Source organism: Aptenodytes patagonicus, chromosome 17, assembly GCF_965638725.1.
Source record: "Aptenodytes patagonicus chromosome 17, bAptPat1.pri.cur, whole genome shotgun sequence".
NCBI classification, from domain to species: Eukaryota; Metazoa; Chordata; class Aves; order Sphenisciformes; family Spheniscidae; genus Aptenodytes; species Aptenodytes patagonicus.
The window spans coordinates 12700921-12724038 of NC_134965.1; the positions used below are offsets into that span (position 1 = coordinate 12700921).

At 43.7% G+C, this 23118-nt stretch overlaps 1 protein-coding gene across 5 annotated transcripts in view; it reads left to right on the top strand.

The window, feature by feature from the left end:
- Positions 1–303: 303 nt before the first annotated feature.
- SGSM2 (small G protein signaling modulator 2) overlaps positions 304–23118 on the top strand; it is a 63687-nt gene continuing 40872 nt past the window's right edge. For all 5 annotated transcript variants that reach the window (XM_076354959.1, XM_076354961.1, XM_076354962.1 and 2 more), the window contains exons 1-2: positions 304–409; positions 8761–8836. In XM_076354959.1, the coding sequence (XP_076211074.1) occupies positions 353–409; positions 8761–8836 (133 nt within the window). In that variant the 5' untranslated portion in view covers positions 304–352. The remainder of the gene's footprint in view (positions 410–8760; positions 8837–23118) is intronic.

The window sequence follows — 23118 nt, forward strand, 5'->3', positions numbered from 1 at the left end:
GCGCCCGGCCGGGCACCGTGGCGGCCGGGGACACCTCATGGCCGCGCGTTACCTCAGCGCCGGAGGCGGCGGGCTCCCGCCTCGGCCTGGCCCCTCCCTCGGCGCGGTTGCCATGGAGCCCCCCCGCAGCCGGGGCGGCGGCGGCAGGTGCGGCCCCGCCCCGGTGTCCCCGCCCTCAGCCTGACGTCAGCGGCAGCCGCGGAAGATGGCCGCGGAGCTGCGCGGCGTCCCGCAGCCTCTCCGCGCTCGGCCGGGCGGCGCGGAGCCTTCGTCCCGCGGGCGCTCCCGCAGCGGCGCGGGCGGGCGGCTCTGAGCGCGGGGCGCGGCGGGCGGCCCCGCTCCCCGCTCCGCCATGAGCTGCTCGGCGGACGCCGTGAAGGAGAAGCTGCTGTGGAACGTGAAGAAGGAGGTGAGAGAGGAGGAGGGGGGGGGCGGCGGCGGCGGCGGGGGGCGGGCGGGCGTCCTCCTCGGCGGGGCCGGGGCTGTGGGGCGGGCGGAGCCCCGCGCTCCGGACGGCGGAGGTCCGCTGGCGGCGCGGGGGTCCCCTCCCCCGGGAGGGCTCCGGGGCCTCGGGCCGTCCCGCGCGCCCTCCCGCCGGGCTCGGCCTCCCGCGGCGGGTCCGGGCCGGTAAGGAAAGGTTGAACCTTTCGCGTGATGGATTTGTTTAATCTCTCTTGCAGCGGGGCCGGTAGTTAAGAGTTTGCCTAGAGTAAATAAAACGAAGCTTTGGCCAGATTGAATTAAAACCCAGTTTCCCTTCAGGAGGCGATGAATGGGGAGTGGAGGATTTGTTCGGCTGCAACTGTTTAACCCTTTCTGTGCTGCTGCTGTGGAATATGTGACCTCCCGTGATTGGAAAATGAATAAAGGCGCTACTTAGCCAAGCTGTTGAAGTTGACGTTGTAATGCTGCTCCAGAAACACGTCGGTGGCTTTGCTGGGTTTTTTCCAAAGTGAAACCTGGGGAGGAGGGATGCTGCTCTCTGGGCTTGCTCTTTCCTACCCCTGCAGCAGGTGATGGTTGTGTTCATCTGCTGAGGCAGGGGTCTGTAATGAGCAGATGCTCCCAGCTCCCTTTCCCTGGGGTTATGTTTCCCTTATTACTAGTTCTTTACTAACTTTTCCTTAGCTGTGAGTTTTAGAGGAGAAAGGGGGAAAATCAGTGATAAGAAAACTAGTCCTAAGATACCCTTGGATGAATTGAATTGGCTCCCAAGCGCCGGAGCCCTGGCAGAAGTGTCTGCTCCTGTGGTGTTAATACCTGTGCTTTATGAAGTGTGCTGGAGGGGGTGGGAAGGAAGGCTGGGTTAATTTGGGTTGTTGTTCTTACAAACAGCTGTGTGACATTTACGTGCTGGGGCAATCTGAGATCCATTGGCGGATAAACTACCGAACACCCCGTGCCTGAACGGGGATGGTGGCATTCGATCACGCTTGCGTTTGGACTGGTAGTGCTTCAGTCTTCGCAAAGAACGATGCTGTTACCTGGTAGGATGCGCTCAGCGGGACAGAGCTCCTACTGTGCTTTGCGCTTGGGTGGAGTGGCTGCTTACCACAGAGCAAGGTTCGTGCCGAGACCCGCTCCAACAGGATGCTTTTTGGGGTCCCTGCCGAGGTGCTCTGGGAAGGGGGTGCCTGGAGGTGTAAGCATGCCTTGGTCTAAGAGCACCTTTGCGAACACGCTCCAGGTGGAAGTGGCAGCATAGTGAGCGGCCACCTCTCCCCACTACAGCCCGGTACCATATTCTGTGTTTTTGTGGTATTGACTGTGTAACAGCTGTGTGTAGCTGCCTGTTCTTACACAGGAGCTACATGAAGATGTAAAGCTTATCCATCACAGCAATAAAAAGTATTTTTAAAATGCTAACTATCCTCCTGGTCCTTCCCCTCCCCAAGTCCACAGCTGGCAAAATTAGAAGTCATAGGAGAGCAAGATTCATTAAAGCTCAAGTGAAAAGTTGTTGCTACAGCCAAGGTTCCTGAGCCTGAATCTGGTGTCCTAATACTTCTTAGTGTTGAAACCAGAAAATATCAGGTATTTCAGTCAGTGTAGGTTGACTGGGAGTGGTAGAGTAGGGTTAGACATGTAAAGAACGATCTGTACGCAAAATAGTAGGAATGTCCTAGAATGACCCAGCCAGCACCTGGCTGCAGGGCGCTGAGCAGGTGTTATCTATTGCTCGCTCACATGTTAAATGCTGCAGCTTAATGCAGCCACCAACCTGCCACTTCATTTAGAATTTTAGCTTAAACTAGGACCTTTGAGCCAAGATGGTAAAAGGTTTGATTTAGAAGCGTGTGCACTTGCTCTCCTGTGCTAATGTTTAAATATATAAATAAATTTGAGAAATGTTTTCCAACTCTGAACATTGCAATCTTGTGCTAATGTATGAGATTGAAAGTGAAATGGATTTTCATGATCCAAGCCAGCTCGAGCTGAGGAGAACAAGTGGTATATAATTAAAAAAGTCTGAGGCTAATTTGTTTTTAAAGTCTCTAAAATGTTTTTAATTGGACTCTAGCTTTTAAATTACTTGAATAATGCTTGAAAGTGTTACTTGTACCTTCTATGTCATCTGTATTTTTGTTTTGTCTTTGATCTGTTTTTTTTCTTCTCTAAATGCTCTTTTAGAGGATTTATATAGGCTTGGCTTTTTGGGGGTTGCCCAGAGCTTTCTATCCTAAAATAGTCATGAGAGCTTTGTGGTGATTGTATGCCTGTTAAGGTAACACCTCTTGCCTGTGCACTGCACAGACGTGTGGTAGGGACCCCGTCTGTTCCGCTCGCATTCAGACAAATGGTATCAGGAGGCAGTCCGAGACACTGAGATTGAGATTTTGTTTTTCTTCTAAACAATCAATCAGTGGAGCCAGGAATTGAATGCAAACCACTAGTATACCAGCCACCGGATTATGCTGCCCTTAATGACAGTAATTAACTTTCTCCATTAGAATTTTCAACCTCATTTTTTATTCTGTGTGACTTTTCACACAGCCACTTACACCTGCATGCATGTTGTGTGTTGGTGGTCTCGTTTTGCAAACTTGACTAGTCTGTGTCCATTCTCAAAGCAATCATTCCCTTCCCTCGTTCTTTAAACTCAGGCTCTTCCTCCCACTGAATTATTTTCACGTAACCTCAATATCTAATGGAGTTCAGAGTAAGCATATTCTTTCTGTATGTTGTTTATACCAAACCTATTAAAATTCTGTTGTCTTTGCAAAATATAAAATGGTTGTCTCTAAAGTCACTTGATGCAAAGTGATTTTTTATTTTATTTTCTCTCCCTCTCAGCAAAAACTTTTGCTTTTTTCCTTTGGGAGAACTTAATGTTGTTTACTTTTTCTCAGATGGACTTTCAATTCCCACTGGTAAAGAATGTATTTTGTTGGCTCTAATAGAAAGGAGGATATGTAATGTGTTTTGAAAATTTAACTCTACCGGGATTCATGCTGAGGCTGCTTATAAGTTCACGTTTCAAACATTTATCTCTCTCTGCAGGAAAATCTGTGGTGACAAGTAGACTCATAAAACAGGCTTTTCTCTGGCCATTTTCTTCTGCCTACTGAAATGGAGGGGTATTTTGCCATTTCTGGATTTAAATACAGCACTCTTTCTAGCTGTAACAAACAGGATAACAATAACCTTAGCAGTCTCACCCTGAAAAATTTCAGAGCAGTTCAGAAACGCAATTGCTCATCTTAAAACTAAAATGCAACCACTTCTGAGCAGAAATACAGTACTTATTTAACAGCTTGTATTTACACCACCCAATTCTGCATCAAGAGTAACAGTCAGTCAGTGCAGCAGGAGCGATCAATGAATGAGATGAATAGTAACTACACAAGCTAAAGAAGGCACGGTGGCTGGCCGTAAGGTTTCCTCCTTTGAGGAAAAAATGCTGTGGGTTGTAACTGTGGTCCTGGTTATTCCAGTATTTTATGAGCACTGTTCTTTGCCTCCAACGCTGCATTGTCCTTCATGGTGCTTCTCCAGCGTCCCGTCATGGTGCATGGTTGGGGAAAGCGCTGCAACCTGTATTCTGAAAGAGTGGTGCTGGTTTGAAAGGTCGTTCCTAACCCTGAAGGTTGCAGATATGTTGAGATGTGCTGGGTCAGCCCTGGTCAGAAATCCATCATTGTGACAGTTCAGCAAAATTGCTGTAAGGCAAGTCCTAACTGTCTGCGCTCATTGGAGTGGACCAGGAACTCAACAGAGGGATGGAAAAGCGAACACCTGTGGGTCTCTTCCAGCCCTGTGCTTGTGAATAAATTGGTACATAGTGCATGTCGTGTCTTGGTAGTCTTCATTTTCTTGGTCTCTTATACCAGCAGGTTGCTGCAAAATTGGGAATTTATTTCCATTTTTAAAGCTTCCTTATAATGAAAATTGAAACATTAAACATAAAGGCATTTCTCTTGTGGTTTTCTTTGGTGAAACTTATTAAATAATCCATACATTATGACCCATGTTTGGTGTTTGACTGCTTCTGACAGTTTTGGCCATTGTTGGATGTAGAAGAAAGTCAGAGCAGCGATCTATTATAATATTGCGCAAATGCATATCAACTTTTATTCAAGGAGCTTGCTTTGCTTTACCTGGATAATGCTACCACCAGGATATTCTTTGCTCCTCAAATGCCAAGATCTTTACTTAGGTAGACAGAGCTTTCCCATCTTTGCTCTCCGATGGTTGGTAAACTTGGTGCACACGGAGCCTCTTACCTTTTCCAGGGAGAGCAGAATGTCTTCTGAGCCTGTCACCGAGGCCTGTTAAAGCTCGCTGTGGTTCCCTTGAGGCAGTGCTACTGGTGGTTCACGGATGGAGAGACTGAAATGCACAGAAGTCGATGCGCTTGCCGCTTCTCTGTGTGCTTGTGCCAGCTGGCAGGTGTAAATGAACAGCCTGGTTAAGATGAGTAGATCCTGTATTGGTCTCACAAAGGAGGCACGGAGAACAGGAGGGATGTTTCCAAGGCAGTGGAGGGAGCCTGTGTCACACCTCAGCCGAACCTCTGTCGCCTCCTTCCCACCTGAGCAGGTTTCTCTCCAGGCAGCCCTGGCTCCAGCTGGAGGAGGCAGCCCTCCATCCCTTGCAGCAAACGGCAGTTCAGTAGGCTGAATAGATTTCTTTACCTGTGCAGGTGGATGGGTGTCCTGGTTTAGCTGCCTGCCGGGTTAAACCACAGCGATAGGTGAATGTGGTGGGGAGGGCTGTTGGTGTTTCTTTTAATGAGATTAATTTGCAATTTGGTCAGGTCCACTAGCATCTGCAAGTGGGTGTCTGTGTAGACTTAGGCTCAGAAAGCTTCATTGACAAGTGCCTTCCCAGAACACAGAGACACAACAGCATAATTCCCTACAAAGAGAGCTGCACAAAATTGCATGGGGGGGAGTGGGGTGGAATAAAAAGGCTTGTGTTCCGTTTGATCAGAAGCATTTGATTTAGCTCCTTGCCTGGAGCATCCCTGAATTACGTGGCAGTGAGGAATGACGTGGGATTGAAGAACAGTGCATTCCAGCTTTTGAATCTTCACATCTACTGTCTGTGCCCTGAAAATGTTTTCTAATAACATTCATTAACTCTCCAGAAAATATGCAGAGGTTGCTCTGTATTCGGTGGCAGTTGGGAACAGACACTGATTGCTTGCCTGGCCTCTCCTGCTTTGTTCTGGAGGTCCTCAATTCAAACTCTGCTGATAGGCTGACCATATGGTGCTGCTGTATAAAAGTAGGGTTGATTATTGCATCTGAAACCTTTTTCTTTCTAATTTTTTATACACTTTAAATTTTTTGTTCTTGGGCTACAGACTGCGATCTAAATAACGTACTGAGCTAATAAAGAGTAATGATTGGGGTACGCCTGGGAAATGTGTGACAGTGGGGAATTGGCCTCTGAGCTCCAGAGCTCTTGTTCCTGGTAAATGACTCTTCTTCCTCCCTGTCGTCAGGAATTCAATTCCAGTTACTGTTCTCTGGGGAGCTGAGACTGAAATCACAGTCTGCAGTCCTGAGTGGTGCCTGAATTCATGTCTGTGAACTTGAGTCAAGAGTGGATGACTTACCCTGGTGCCGCTCTCTCATGCTTCCTCTTCTGTCCACCTTAACGCTAGTGGTCCTCAGACATATTTCCTCCCTTTAGTAAATCAGGCCTTTCATTGGTAGATTAAATGTAGTTTTCATCCAGTGAAATCAGAACAGCTTGCAAAGGCTGGGTTATTGTCCTTTCACAGATGGGTCGGCTGAGGCACAGAGATGAATTGGCTTGGAGGCAGTGGATGGCACTGTCTCTGTACTTCCACTGCAAGCTGTGTTTGACGGAACATGCTGCCTCCCACGTGTGAAAATGCAGGTCAGGGTCTGAGCTGGAATTTAAACAGGCAGAGCTGCGCAGCTGTCCAGTCCCCTTCCCTTTGCTGAGCTGTGGTCTGCCTAGGCACTATTATCTAGATGATTTCAAACCTCTGGGTGAGGTTTGGAACAAGTTTTGTTGGGTTCCTGCCAAGACAAACAGACATCAAGCTTGTAAATCAACAGTGATGCAAATAAAAATGTGAGAAGGGGATTGCTGGATAAACGGGATTATCCGGATGCTTCCTGTGTGAGTTCCCATCCATGAGACCTTCTCACACCTTTGCTTCTTTCTTGATATCCTCTCGCTCCTCCACCTCCCACTGCTTTACTGTAAGGTCCAAAGTTCTTATAGCCCTGTCAGAAATGCCACAGGAAAGAAACAAATTGCCCTGTTAGGAGTTTATATTGTCAAGCCTCAGTATGGGAACAGTGAGCCAGGTTTTGTAAAGTGCAAAAGACTCGCTTTGAAGTCCTCAGGTATAAAACATATTCTACTTTCAAAGCCTCTTACATGTTTGCTTCCCACCCGCCCCCCTCCCCCCCCCCCCCCCCCATGTTTTTCTTTGCAACCCAGAGGGCTGCTGTTTGATAAGTCCAAATTCTGTAGGATCAACTTGATCCAGAATTTGGGGTGAGGAGAATGCCATGTGTTGAAAGGCTCATGCAGCAAGTGCCAGAGCTGGAGCCGCAGACTGCTGCCAGCTGGGGTGGGGGTGTAGAAGTGGGCATGGAGGCCTCAAGATGATTAGCCGGGGGAAGGCATGCTTGATTACAGCACCCAGAATTGGCTTTGCAAATGATCTTACCGGAGGAGGAAGCCCTCCAAACTGGAGAAGGCACTGAGCTGCCACCTCATCGTCCCAGCAGTGAGAGTACAGAGCCCAGCTGTTGATCAAGCATTGCACCTGCAGCTTCTCCTGGTTCCAGCGCTGAGTGGGAAGGCTTAAAACCTTTGGACCTGTCAACGCTACAAAGCAGCGGTAACCCGGTTAGCTTTAAACTGGTTATCTCAAGTACCAGATGCAGCCTAATGAGAGCTGAGGGCACAGTTGCCAGCCCTACTGAAAAGTATGGATCGAGGTCTCCTAGGTACGCAGACCTAGACCCTGCGGCAGGCTAGCGGTGATCATTGCTGTACAACTTGCACTGGCATTCAGGTCAGACTGAATTGGTACACAGGCCATGCAGCTGGGCATGTTGGTAGAGAGTAGCCCACACAGTGATTACCTGCCAGGTAATTCACTATTTGTTGGATTCCAGGACTGCTGTAAAAATTGTTTTCAAGTTAAAAAAAAAAAAATATTGGAAGAAGAGAGTATCTTGTTAAATCTTCTGCCACAGTAGCACTTACTTTCATATATTCAAAGTGATGTGGCATTTATTTAGGCAGAGTGTCCAAGTCCCATAGTTATAGCTCACAAATAAGAGAAGCCAAAAATGATTGTGGATTTGTATCTGGAAAAGCAAGTGCTCCGTGGCCAGGAAGGAATGAATGTCTGATAAATGAGTTGGTTGAGGCAAATAGGTTTTGTCTGGTATCAGGCAAAGGAAGCCATTGGGGGAGGAATAAGCTAGCAGATGAATGGAGGGTAACTGCAGCCTCTCTTCAAGAGCCTAACTGTAAGATCTGTGTGTTTTCTTCCTTAATTTTTGAAAGTCAGTAATCTGCAATGAATTCCCTCTGGAGCTTGACACATCAGCCTTGAAACTGGAGAGGAACTTTGTTTTAAATCAGTAAGAAGTATGATAAATGTACTTGTATTTGCTGTAATTGTTAAATTGTGTCTAGAAGCAAAAGCTGAAGGTGCTGTCTTCTCTGTAGGTACTATATTGCTTTTGCACAGTGTCTGGTGCAGCAGAGCTTTGAGAGCATCATTTGTAATTACTGTGGTATGTAAGTCCCCAAACGGGAGAAAGGTTGCTGTAAACATCTCTTGGGATGTATGCCTGTGTAGCTCAGGGATTCTTTGTGCTTGAGGAAGAGCAGAATGCTACAACTGGAAAGAGCACATGGCAATACATAATCTTGTTTCATGAGCAGAAGTAACTATACGCAGGAAGGCCAAGGATGAATTATATAAAAAGTTTTGCACAGCCCTTTGGAACTTCTGCAAAGAAGTTCTCCAGAGGGCACTCTGAAACAATTCATCCTTTTATAGGGGCATGCCCCAAATAGACCTGTCCTTGTTCTGCAAGAGGTTCCCTCATCCCATGAAGAGCTGCTCGGATTTGTCCTTCCTTTCCCTTCTTAAATGCTTTTATGCTTCCTTCCCTGCGAAGAGTAACTTGCGTGAGTTGTTAGTCTTTTGGTGATGGGGAAAGGGCAAGCAAAGGCTGAAACTGAAACTCCCAAGTGCTGTGCTGGTTTGTGTTGGGATCTTACAATCACTTTTTTTGTTTATTCTAGGTAAAGCAGATCATGGAAGAAGCTGTCACCCGGAAATTTGTACATGAAGACAGCAGTCACATCATCGCCTTATGTGGTAAATGACACACAAAAGAGCTAACACTGCATAATCTTGTTTTTCCTGTAGAAATGTATTTTCTCTGCTGTTGAAGGTAAATGCAGGGATTTAATATTAGAAACCATGGAGTTCAGGCCCATGTCACCTTTCTTTACATTTGCTACATCCGTGTGTACATTACAAATAAGAAAGAAACTCTTATTAAAACGGCATTATCCAAAATAAGTACCAAGCCAAAATGACAAGATGATTTACTAGGAAGCACTAGTAGGTTAAAAAATATGTATTTGGAGGTAAGATACAACCCAGAGAATAACTGCCAAAAAATGAAGTTTTCACAGTCATGGGTTAAAATCTGGCAGCTACCTTCCAGCTGAAAGTACTTTGTTCTGTAAGTTGTCTCAATGTATTTGAAGAATAAGGTGTCTCATTTTGAGTATAGGTGACAGAATCCAGCCCAAAAAGTCATTGGAAGAGCTGTTGCCTTTTTTTAACGAAGGGAAACAATGGAAATCTCAGTGACTTTTCTAGCCAGCATCATGCCGCTGGCTAATTGGCATGTTTCAGGTCTTTATGATACTTCTCTGCTCTCCACTGTGCGCTGAATGCTGTATTGCATAAATGGTGCATTTGAGAGATTGAGGTTTAGGCTTTGACATTGTGGACATTCTTGTATATTTTTTAATATAATCAGTGAGCCATTATGTTGGTGACTTTTCCTCATGACTGTATTTTGTAAGTTGCATTACCAAGAATTAGCAAGAAAATAAAATTTCTTTGGAGATAATATCATGTATATCAAGGGCAGCTGGTGTTTCAGAACTCTGTGAAATCGCTCAAAGTCTGAATAAATTCTAAAATTTGGTGGTGGTTTGCCTGGTCCCTGCAGACTTAGACTGATGTGTGTGTGTTGTGATGATGGAGTGAAGCAGACCCTGTGTGGGTGGGTGGATTAAGGACAGTCCAATGCTGGATTCTCAGTAGAGGTCAGCTCCTAAGAGTTCACACCAAGTACTCCTTTGGAGACTTGGCCACTTCATTCAGTGCCTGAGAAGGAACTGTTGAATGCTGGTCCAACAGTTCTGTAATCTAGCCCGTAATTTACTAGGGCCAATAAAAAATTAGCACTATTCATCAGACTTTGTGTGGAGAAACATCGCAGCAAGATACTGCTGAGAATTAAAGCTATGTACAATTGTAAATATGTATGTTGGCCTGTGAATTCTTGGTTGCTTTCTTTTCGTGCTTCAAATTGAAGACTTAACTGGGAGCGATGCTGAGAATGATTGGAGAACGGCCATCATGTAAACACTTCTGGATTTCACAGAATGGAGCATTGCAGCCAAGCGTACCCAGTTATGTGTTGATGGCAGTGGAGAGGTTAAGAAGAGTGGAAGTTGGCTTTGGAGATAAGTGGACTGTTTAGACAAAGAAGTATTGACGCATGTTACTGAAAGCCAAAGTCTGAGAATAGTAACCTTTTCTGTAGCAACACTGAAATTCCAACTTGCTCTGCTGTGTGTGGTTATTATGTATGCCATCATGTAAACACTTCTGGATTTCACAGAATGGAGCATTGCAGCCAAGCGTACCCAGTTATGTGTTGATGGCAGTGGAGAGGTTAAGAAGAGTGGAAGTTGGCTTTGGAGATAAGTGGACTGTTTAGACAAAGAAGTATTGACGCATGTTACTGAAAGCCAAAGTCTGAGAATAGTAACCTTTTCTGTAGCAACACTGAAATTCCAACTTGCTCTGCTGTGTGTGGTTATTATGTATGCAAGGCTAATCTTACGCTAGCCTGCTTGCTGTTTCCAAGTTATCTTTTACTTATAGCTTAGGATAATTTACTCATCCCTACATATTCAGTGCAGGAGTGCAAGATCTGGCCATGTTCTCTGGCTAATATTTTATTGCTATTAATATAGACTGTAGCAGTTTCCTCCATTTAGGTTGTGGTTATGTTAAATATTCCCCTTTTATCTACTGTATATTTGTACTATGCAGAGGAGAAAAAGTAACTGAGGAAAATGATCCCAAGATAGGAGCAGGTGAAGGAACGCTGAGCCTGTGCCCTTGCTGTGGGCTACCTGTTTGATCTGGAGAGCTCCTAGTCTTGTGTGTCTGTTCTCTGTCTTAGAAATTATATTCTGTAAGATGTACTGCAGTGTTGATGTAAGGGGTAGTGGGGTGGCAGCTATTTCTGTTAGAATCTGCTTGGCCAAAATTAGCGATACTGTAAAATCTTCTTAATATTTCTCCCTCCTTCCTGCTGTGATCCCAGTTGGTCTTGTGTTCTGAATTCTGTAGGGTCTGAAGAACTAATAACTCTTCATGAGCTGCCTTATTGTTGCCCAGCAATCCTACCTATCCTAAGGAAGTATTCCAACCTGCAGCTGCTTTGCATGTAGGACTCAATTAACTCTAAAGCAGAAGTAGGTGAAGCTGAACGTTCTGCTGTCACTTCAGCTAATTGAATGGAGAAGCCATTTCCAGTAGATGTGGCTAACAGCTCCTGGCTGGGGCTTTCCTGTGTGTGCAGTTCGCTTCCCTCCTCCACTCCAGTTTCATGTGCCTCTTCAAGAGGTTTTTCCCTTCTATTTAGAATTAGATTGGCTCAGTACATGACTCATTTTAAGTGAGTCTTTGTTATAAATATAGAATTCTTGTGAATCACTTACTCTCCTGCAAGGCTGAGTTTAGCAAAAGTCTCTTAAATACATGGTAGTTGATTTTCAGGGCCTGTCTGCATCAGTAACTGAAAATTTCCTAGCTCTCCTAGGCCCTAAGTGGCTGAAGGTGCCAATTAAATAGTGTGTGCCACTTTTCCCACACCCTTCTTCGGTGCCTCTTTGTTACAGTACATGGGGTTTGTAAGCACAAGAAACTCCAGGGCTGAGATGGCAGACTCCACGTTCACTGTTCAGCCCCATGCTGGACTACAGCATCTCTGAACAGAGCTTAGGTGTATCATCGGTTAAGCAGAAGGAAGTTTTTCATGTAATGTTACTGCACAGGGTTGAGCCTGAATGGGTTTCCTCACAGTCTGGCTAGCCCTTGAAATGGGTCTCCATGGTCCTGAACTCAATCCATAGGGTGCATTTGGACAGAAGAGCGGCCCATGTTGTGTAGGGTCATTTACAAATCTAGAGGAGCTTGTATGGGATTTGACTCTATGGAGATATGTTGGCATCCAGTGGGTAGGAGGGCCCCTTTCCTGCCCCGAGGTCACCCTAATGAGACCACAGAAAACATGTGTCTTAAGATAGGAGACACAGTCTCAGCACTACCTGTACACGTTGAGCATACGGTATGAAGCAGTGAGCTCACCTTTGCAAGCTTCTGAAGCAAATGCCATTCTCTGGACCCGGGGCAGCTCCATGCCACCCTTGCTGGCCCCTGGAAGTATAATGCCTCTGTGCCAGTCAGTTCTACTCATCCAGTGGGAGAGACTTCTTGTAACCACAGTGATTCTGCTTACAATCTATAGTCTTCACCTGTGTGATCTAAGAGAAGGAGAACAGTGCTGATATTTTCATCGTTGTGGGGAAGCAAAGAATGCAGATGTTTTTGTATTTGTTCTTAACCCAGTTTATAACCTAGTTATATTCCAGTTACTCTTTCATCCTATCTGATTTATAAAAGGTCTAGCTCTGTCATTCAGAGCCGTAGTGGTTCAGTTTGGACTGTGTGCAGTGTGGCTAATCTGTGCCATGTTGGGACAAAAATTCCAAATTTCTTTGGGCTACAGGTTGCTGTTGAGTGAATTTCACTGGTACTGTGTTGTCAGTCAGAGTATAATGAAATGACACAAGCTCCGTGGATATTCATAGCATCTTCAGTGGACTGGCATTTCTGTTAGAAACTGGATCTGGATGTTTTCAGCCTGGGTTATCTGGTGCCGTTTCCTTGGTAACGGTTGCTGACATCGCATGACGTAGGGACCGTGCCTTGCTCGCTCAGCTGAGTGCCGTCTCTGCGGGCCAGGGAGAACGCTGTCGCTCTCCTCCTGCATCCTTCCTTTCACCAGCTTCCCTGAAGTTTTCATGGCTGGTCGTGTTCTCGCCAGGAATACTAGCCCTTCCCAGCTTTTACGCTTCTGAGGGAAAGGGGGAAGAAAAGGGAAGCTTTTCTTCTGTCTGCCTCTGCAGTTACCTAATGTGTATTTACCAGTGATCAACAAGCAGAGTTTTCCAGTTCAATGCATTACACTTACTGTGTTTGTCCGAAAACTACCTGCAGCCTTTCTAAGCCTTTTTCTGCATGGTTGCCCAGCTTTAGATCTGACAGTAACATGCTGCTGTAAGCAAAGAATTAAAAACCTGTTTAAATCGGCTTCATACAGCAAACATAATGGAACATGCCTTATTCATGAATGGATCCAAGACAAGGTTACCCAAATGTTGTTCTTTGTCTTCAAGGGCGTGTAGCTCACGTCACGAATCTCAGAGGACTGATTTTCTCCAAGTGATCTCTTTCATGTGTCCAGTCTAGATCTTTCATTAACTCACTTTCTAATATTTCTTCTTTTTTGCCCCTTTCATCTAAAAAAAAAAAAAGATTGTACAGAAGGTTTCACAGGACCTAGAAATGTACCAGATTAGGATATCTTTACTCCGTGTGTACCAAGCCAATTCAGACTGTGCTTAATAACACTCTTTATCTTGTCCAAAACAACAAAAAAAGAGCCCTTCAGACACTTTCAGTCTCATCTTTGAAACCAGCGTTTTGATGTTTTTCAAAGAGCTGTCTCATTTCCAGTGGATGCATTTAATGCAAGTGTGATGAGCTCTGTTATGCTGTATGCTCAGCAAGGTAGCCCTGAGGAATTGGGGCAGCCAAGAACACTTTGCAGAGCTGGTGCCTTCAGCAGGGCACAGGTAGGGGCTTTTGCCCAGTTTGCAAGGTTCGCATGCCTCTGGCAACGTCGGAAAAGAGAAACTTTGGGAAAGGCTTCTGCAGACTTATCTTCTTTCTCTGCCATTCATCCAAATTATTGCATCCATGGTGGAACGGGTGGCCGGACTCTGTTCATTGCAACAGCATGGGTCACCGGGACATTTGTTTAATGCACTTTATGTTTTACTTGTTTGCTCTGTGTGCAGAGCTGTAATAACTGCTCCTGATTGCTCAAACTGCGTGCTCTGTTTGTATGCATTATTCATTGGAGGAGGAAAAAGAAAAGGGAGTGTGTGGGGAGCCTTCTCCTGGAAAAGACACTTAAAGCAAGCCATATACACGGTTCATACTTGATGCTTGATGAATGGGTTATGTTGCCAGAAGGACACTGCTCCTGTAATAATAGTAATTAAGACATTAAAGATATACTCTGCATTTGTTTTTAAAGGTAAATTGATAACTACTCTGAAAACAAACTTTGTCTGGACAATATCTCCCTCAGTGAAGTTAACGGTGTATTTTTCCGATTGGTGTAATTATTACTTAAGTGTAGCAAGGATGCTGACAAATAAAAACTGGGATTGTACAGAATGTTCAACGTTCACTGCATGTTTGTTTTAAAGGAAATGTGAACTTTGAATTGACTCGTAATTAAATTATTGTTTGTAGGAGTTGACTGTGCTTGGCCTGGTTTATAATTTAAAGGTATTTTTATATTGTCTGAAATGAGTCTCAGTAGCTTGTTCTCTTTGAAGTAAGTATTTTGAGTGCGTTAAATGAAATAATCCTGGATTCTTACGCTGTAAAATAATTGCCATAGACTTCAGGTGGATTATTGAGAGCTGGAGTGTGCCAGAATCAAAATGTGTATTGCTTAGATGTAAATCCAGCATGCCTGCTTGTCAAAGTGAATGTAGTTACTGCATTTTGGGGGAAGGTTAGCAGTAAACATGAGCAAAAATGGTAACTTGGGCACTGTCAAACATGCAGAACTTGGCTTTTCAATCAGATTTTTATTTGAATTAGGGAAGAGATGAACTGCACGAAAAGCTTTTTTTGGCCTGAATAATAAATCTGCTACCAGTAATTAAACCCATTAATTAAAATGTACAGAATCCCTCAGTGGTTGAAATGCAAAGGCCAGTTCTGATTTTGAGCTGTAGAAACGGTATTTAATGTTGTGCTTGAGGCTTCCTTTAAACCTCCTTTGAGGATGGCAGGTTTGTGTTGCACTTGCTCCTTGGGCTGTGAACGGAGAGGAGAGAGTTGGGGGTTTCCGTCACTGTCCCTGGGAGTTGTGCCACCAGACCTCCCTGGAGACCTGTCTGGGTTTGCGCAGGAGCTGTGCTGGGAAACGGGTGGGTTTATTGCAGGGGCATCACCGTTGTCTGCTCCTTTCTCCCCTTGTCAGTGGCTGGTGTCGATTTTTCTTTGGAGCCCCTCACGCTGGAGGAAAGGGGGATAGCTGCAGCAGTTACATTCCTCGCAGCCATGCTTGGTGCATGTCTAGTGAACCTCAGAGCCAAAACGATCGGTGTGATACTGCTGGATGGCTTCAAAAAGAGGCCCTTCATCCCTGTGGGGATATTCTTCCTTAGAGCGTTATGGGCATTATGTGTAACATATTTTTATATATATATATATTATTGTGGCAGCCAAATTTCTTCTCTTTTGCCCAGGTGATGATAGAGAAGGAGTTGCACAGAGGAAGCTCTGTTCGGCGCAGTGCAGCGAGAGGCTTTTACTTGGTCTAGAGCCTCGCAACTGCATCGCGTGTTTCTCGGCTCTCTCAGGACGCCTGGTCTTGTTAACTGGCTGCCTGCCAGCGGTGGTGCGAATCTGCTCCAGTGTCTGAACTTGAACTCTAGTCAACCGGCTATAGGCCATGGGTTTGGATTTGATGTTTCAGGCAGCTTTCTCTGGCTTTATTGTACTACTGAGTTTTTTGCTGTCAAGGAAGGGAAGACCTGTAGATCCAAGCGCCTCTCTGAATTGCATTCTCTATTCCTGCCAATACTGAGATGTTGATGCGAGTGCGACCTAACCACTTGTAAACTAGAAAGCAAAGAAACTGAACTCAAATTCTGTAAGGCATTGAAGTTCTTCCGTCAAAGAAAACAACAAAACTCCTATCTTCCTTTTGTTTTCTTGATACTTTGGGTATCTTTTTTGGTATACTTCGGATACCTGACTTGTGCTGTTTCTTCCCATTTCCAGTTATTAATATAATTTGATTTACCCCCAGTCTTCGTTGCAGCCCTTCACTTCAGAGGCATTTGGAAGTATTTCTTTTTCCTTACCTCAGTGTCATTTAAGTATCTTTGCCTTCTGAATCTGTTCTAAAGCTGTGTTTTATCTAGACCAGACTTACAGACCAGAAACATTTTTCCCCTCTAAAACTCAAACAGTAAATTTGCTATTTCTGAATGTTAAGTTACCGTTCTATCTTGATAGATTTCTTGAGAATGCTCGCTGCAGAACCAACAATTTCATGTGCTGGTCCATTCCAGACTCGATGTGCAGAGAAGAGGAACAGAGAGCCTCTCCTGTGAGAGGAGACTAGAGAGCTCGGCTTGCTCAGCCTAGGAGACCAGCCTGTCCCCTTGATTGAGCTGCATTAACCTCAGGTTTTGTTGTTTCCATTTCCGTTATGCATATTGCTTTTCTTCTCTTATTAACTGATGAAAATTACTGTTTTTTTCTGGGTAATGCTGTGTTTAAGTATCACAGATCTAAAAAAAAGAAAAAAAATCCATCTCATGATCTGTCCAGTAATGCATTGGGAAAGGTAGTATGGTTTGACTGCAGAGCTGGATCTGAATATTAAGTGAAGGTGTTTATACGTTATTTGTGACTACATTTAGTCACATATGCAGCCCTTTAAACAAAAGAAGGCTGTCATCACTGCACCGGGGGGAGCTTGTGATATAATGAATTCACATTAGTAAGCACTCCTTGAAGCGGTGTTCTTTCTCTGTGTGAATATCACATTGGAGAGATGGCCTAAGCCCTTCCAGCTGACATCTGCAGACCCAAAGTCAACAGACGCTTGTCTGAACATGAACTGAGTGCTGACTTGCCCAACCACCAGTCCAGCCTTCTCTGGAAGCAGCTGCTTGCGAAACCTTTAGTAGTCGCTGGACACGGTAGTAGAGGAGGGTGAGTGAGGAGGTGGACGGGTGAGGAGGTCCATGCTGCAGCTGTACAGTGCTGTGTGTGCACCTGGCCAACTCTGCAGGGTGCATCCTTTCCTTTGTGGATGACTTCCAGGTCTATAGGCATGATGTGCCAGGCGATAGGTAAATATTACCATACTACTTCTCAGTATAGTTTCTCTCATATGCTCCTCTAAGTTGTGAAGTAGCTCCTTCAGCTTCCCTGCATTTCCTTCGGTTCAACGAGACTAGAATATGATCTTGACTGGGGACAGATTGTGTTACTTCAGAGCTGGACTCCAGGCTGAGGATGAAAATGGCTGCTTCTGTGAAATACTCCTTAGCTGGTATTTGTATTCCTTTTCGGGTAGAGCAATACGAACGTGCTGTTTTGTCTGTTTTAACCTGTGTGCATATTACATGCAGCCTGCCAGTGTTCCCCATCAGGGTACTCACGTACTCTGTGGACTTGGTGCCAGCGATACCAGCCTGTGTGGTGCTTTTGAGGATGTGAGGCTGGAAGTCCTGTCACGCTTATTTCAGAGACTTTTTAAAGAGTGTGGCGGTTTTTAATCTCATTCAAAGGAGTTGCTGACCTGGTGCAATAAGTATATTTGAACTGTTTATGCCCTGTTTGTCTTGTTGGGGTGTATCTCATGTTGTGTGCTTTTGCTTTCAAGCTCCTGAAGTGTCTGCGTACATCAGGACTGCACAAGCATTTATTATTCTCAGAAGCAAAGTGGAACAAAACTGTTGCACACAAGTGCTTTTGAAGTGGCTGTGATTTAGGCTTTAATTCTGCACTCAAGAGAAGACCTAATGTGGCAGTCCCATAACCATCCATTGCAGTTTCCTTTCTTACAGCCCTGGTGCACTTAGGCTTGGATAACTGTCAGTGTAAGATGCTTCCTTCTTGGAAAATAAGTGGAGGGAAATTTTAGTTGGAATAGCTCTGTATCAGTCAATATCTGTTCACAGTGAAAGGACTGGAAAATTCTGAGGAACAGAATGGTTCTTGGGTCCTGTTAACATTTTAGAACCAATTCAGTATGTAACATGATTGCAGTTAATCTGCAAAACACTTATTAAGATTGGACTTTCTGTCAAACAATTTAAGTTACTTCCCAGCTTTAATTAGGTGTCGTCACAGCTTCCTAAAGCAGATGAGTACTCCGTTCATTTTGGAGGTGGTAGACAACAGGAAAGCAGTTGTGTGGCTGGATTTTCTGGAGCCACATGCTTAGGCTGAGATCAGTTAAGATCCTAAGTTTCAGGGTCTGGAAATATTTGTAGAAATACAAACAGCTTCAGCTGAAATCCTGGATATGTCTCTGTCAAAGCTGGCAGTAGAAAACCAGGAAACCTGTGAATGTGAATATGGCTGGTGACTCCGCAAGACCAGATAGCTGGGTATTTCAGGGACAGACAGCATGTCTGAGTTGCAGGAGTGCCTGGTCGTGCTGGTTAGGAATCTAAGCTGCTAACATACATAAGGGTTAACCACAAAAATGTGGTTAGTTGTGGGACTGTTTTCTTCATTGGTCTTATGATGACTTATTATCCCGTTTTGCACAAAGTTAATTGTGTTTGAAAGAGAAGATCTAATTAGGAACCAATGACTGCATGATGCTGGAGCTTGTGTTCTGTTTTTTCTCGTTCAGGACCTGAAATCCAAGCAATTATCAGAGTCACCAAATGTCACAATTGCCAGCCCCAAGCAATGAAAATTAATGAGTCAGAAATCTTTTCCTTCATGGCCCTAAATTACAGGACTGGATTAAAGTTCATGACAGGAAAATAAAATCAACTGAGGAATAGAAATGTATTTCTTAAATACATTTCTTATCCAGAGATTCTTATCCATGGCATGCTTCAAGATGGTAAAGCTATCGGAAGAATATCAAATATCCACAGACCTGCAGTAAAATCGTGGAAGGCGGCAATGTGGGAAACTCCTTTGTTTTTAAGGTGAGAAATAAGTTCCTTGATAGAAGCCCTTTCTCTGCCTCCTATTTAAAGTATGGCAACAAAGTGTTAGGAGATGAAAGGAACAGGAGGTTGATTTGGAGCTAGTCTGGACCTCATACTTGAAGTGTCCTGACTGTCCACACAACAAGCTGTTCCCCTCAATTTCAGTTGGAGTTACAGCCTTCCAGTTCCTCTGAAAATCAGCCCCATTAGGAAAAGATGCCTTATGCTTTGGGTTTTTTAGGTGATTGCCTTGACGCTTCTAAATAGCACAGTGCTCCTAGGATCTGACAAAAAAAATAAGAATTCAGTTTCCTCTCTCTCATTTCTTTCTTAGCTCACAGAAATGTAACTTATGTAGAAATAGATGTAAATAACCATTGTCCAACCAGACATCTTATTATTTTAATTCTTTTGGCTTTCTACCCTTGGCATTGATGTTTTTTTTTAAAAATGCAGTTAATCCGATATGGAAATGCAGGTGTCATAAACAAAATATGAGCCTCCCTGTATTACTGCTCCTATTTGGAAAACAAATGAAACATTTTCAGTGATGAATAATGCTTATAAAATAGTTTACAGAGGTTCTACCTCACTTCATAAACACATTAGCCCAAAGAGAGTACCAGAGATTATCATAATTGGGGGGAGTCAAATATTTTTTCACACAAATTTAAAAGCTTTTGGTTGTGCTCCAAAGATGGCTACTTTAAAGTAATGAGTGGTGTGCTATAGAGGAGAGGGGGGAAAAAAAAGGAGAGAGCGAGTATTAGCTGTGATGTGAAATCAAAGTTTTTGAACTGCACATGTTTTTAGTTGCAGAAGTGAAATATTACATCTCATGCTTTTTAGAGCACTCTGCTAAACATTTTACTTTAGTCCTGGGCCATCAAATTGGATCATATTCAATTATTTAGAGAAACCTCAGTAATTTTGGTTTAGCCTTTAATAGTGTTTAATGGAAACACTTCCATTTTCTGAAGGGTATTGAGATCTTGAAGCTTAATTGTCACCATCTTCCAGCCCTCATGTTTCCCAGCCAGAGCTATGTTTAGAACTGAGGATTGTCCATTTAGATATCTTTTTTCCCCAGGGATTTATTGAAAATATGATGTCTGTGTCCTGTCTGCGTGGCAGAGCAAAACACAAGTAGCTTGAGTCCAGGTGAACTTAATCATTAAACCACACAGCCTTGGATGTTCAGTCCCACTAACTGCTGCTTTTACCTTGCTTCCAGGGGGATACGGATTCAAACCATCCAGTTAACTATAAGTAGTTTTCAAACTAAATCATTCTTTTAAAGTGTGTTTTCAACAGTTCTTTAACAGTGAATCTCCTTTCACATGAAACCTCCAAGAGTGAAATGGAAAGTTTTTCTTCTTGTAGTTATCAAGTGCAGTTTTACTGATGGACTCTTCAAGGCAGAGACTGTCTCCCCCTAGATAGTTGCACAGGACCTAGTTCTGTGCAGTCCTGATCACAGATAATGTCTCTTCGTGCTGTTGTAAAATAAAAATACTTGGTGTTCTTCTAGCACCTATCACCTTGGTATTTTTCTTTGCGTGGATTCCGACTGATTTGCTACATTAGTGCTTTAACAAATACTGATAAAAGTAATAGATACTTTAAAGGTCTTCATTTTGCAGCTTGAAATGAAAATGAAATTAAATATGAAAATAGTTTGCCCTCCCAGTTGATCTAACATTGGACATCTGGACTTCTCAGCTGACCAGTCAGAATAAGAGCTACAGCAGAAATACAGTGCCTTTTAACTCCCTAAGACACCTATCTCTTAGCAGCGCTGATGTTGTTCTAATATAACCATGGTACGGCTACCGTAAATAAGAATGTGTAATAAATGTACCAGACTTGCAGTGAAGCTGCAAGCTTCAGACGTCCACAGCCTGTTGGTGAAATAAAAAATGGATATATGCTAAAAGAAAGTACTGAAGTCATACATCAGCAATGGAGGAAACGCATCAGCACAGATAACTGATGCGTGTAGCTCTTAAGGGATGCCCAGTTATAAAGCATGAGTTGTACTTAACTACTGAGGCATTAGCTTGAGGTTGTGATTATAAAGAAAATATTTAATTGGACTTTACTTATACTTGTTTCCTACTCTTCTATGAAGCATTTTTTTTGCTTTGTGCTGAGGGTACTTCCTCTATCTCGGTGACATATGAATGCTTTCATCGTGGAGGTTTATGTGCTTAACCCTGAAAATGATTGCAACCCTGAAAATCAAGAAGTGATTGCAGATATCTTTGTCATTCATACTCCATGCTATGATATTTAAATCACAGCACCAGAGGTCTGAGGAAGATATTAGTTCAAAATGAACCACTTTTTTTAGTGCTTTTTGTTCTGATAGGCAAGGGAATCCTTCCATCTCGGTTGTAGTGGTTGTTGCAGGGTTTGATGAATGACGTATTGAAAATCAGGTGAGGCAGGTGGGAGTGAGAGTTTGGCTGTAGCACAGCTCTCTCCTTACTATCCTTGCCTAGTGTCCCATGAGCGTACTTGGATTTGTCACGTGAAATCCCTTATTTGCAGTGCAGCTCTATCTGGAGAGTCTATGATCCTTGGCATTTGAAGACAGAATGTCATATGGGGACTTAAGCACATGCTTGCTATTCAGTTTTTCCCTTTTCCATAAAATGCACAAGGCAGTACCCTTCGGACAAAGGAGCAAATTTGGGTATCTCCTCTGCAGTCATTTGCTTCTTAGCTAGTATGCAGGTACAGCTGGGTATCTCATCTACTCACTATGCATTTCTCAATGACATAGCATGCTATAACTTGGTAATAAAATTGGTTTCAAACTGGGCAGATCTGTGATTAGCTAGGTAAAGCAACAGCAGCTGGAGATAGTGAGCATCTGACTGCTTCTTTATCATCCTCCTCTTTTCACTTGTTCTTATTTTCTTCAGCCTCATGAATTCTATTCCCTGTGCACAGTTTCCATGAAAACAAGGTATTTAGCTGCAGTGTTTCTTCCTGTCTAAGGAAAATTTCATCTGCTAAATAAACCCCATAAATAATCCTTCCACGGCCTTCTTTTCTCTGCTTACCACCCTTCCAGCCCCATCCCTGGAGCTCTCTTATTTCACACTCCATTAAGTCATGTCAAGGTTTTCATAAAGGCAAAAAAGGAGAAAACTGAAGTTGTTCACCTGATGCTGCAAGAAGTAGCCTTGTTGAAGTCATAAAAACGTGACATTTTTCAAAGCTTGTTGGGGACTGTGATTATTTGGACTGTAAATCAATAATGTATCTGCACTTAATTAAATTCAGTGGTGGATACTGCAGGGGATGTTCCTCAAAACTGGCTGGAGTTAATGAATTTTTAGATGGCTGCTGTCAGCTGAACGATACAAGGGAATTACCTGAGCTGTGTTGATTTATTCCAAATGCAGTGCTGCTCTTCCAATCTGCACATAATGAATACCTGCGTTTTTCTGTAGTCGGTTTTTGTATGTATTTATTGTTGTAAGTATAGCGACAGTAGGCAGGCTCAGGATCACATTGTGCTCTGCTCAGAAAGCTTACAGTAGTTATTTATCCGTGTGCATGCATACATATAAATAAAAGCATGTGTATGTGTGTGCAAACTACCTGATTGTACACAAAACTACCTGTTGATGTCTTTCTGATGTTATCAGTTCCTCCAGAAACAGCTGAACCTTCATCTCTTTTTATGTCTTTTAAGAGTATCAGATTCCAAAAAGGGAAAAATGGTTTATTTTCTTTAAAATAGGTAAATAACTTCATTTTCCTGTCCCAAAGGTTCTTCTAACTAGAACCTCTAAAATGTTTTGCGTGTTGTCTTTTTAGGCAGCAATCTGAGCTCTGTGTTCTGCAGTTTGCAACTCCAGGGGGATTACCTGTTTTTGGTTTCTTAAAAATAAAGAAAAAGCGGGTTTGCAGAAACCTGATTTACCTCACCGTCCAGCTCTCTTCCCCCAAAATAGTTCTCTGTCAAGATTACCAGCTCTACCATGTATTCTTGATGTTGTCTCTTTTGCATGCTGGTTGGGTTTTATGTGTGCGACTCTGAGTGTGGTTGTAATACATAATCTGTATTGATTTCAACTGATTGAAAATGTATGCTGATGCACTATGGAAATGGGGAAGGGGAGTGCTTGTGCACACCATACCGTTTTGTGTGTTCAGTCAAAATTTCTTGTCGTTTCTGACACCGTCCAGCAGAACAATAGGAGGGGGGTCTATTATATTCAGGATAAATGAGTTAGTTCAGTTTGTTTTCACCTATTCCCA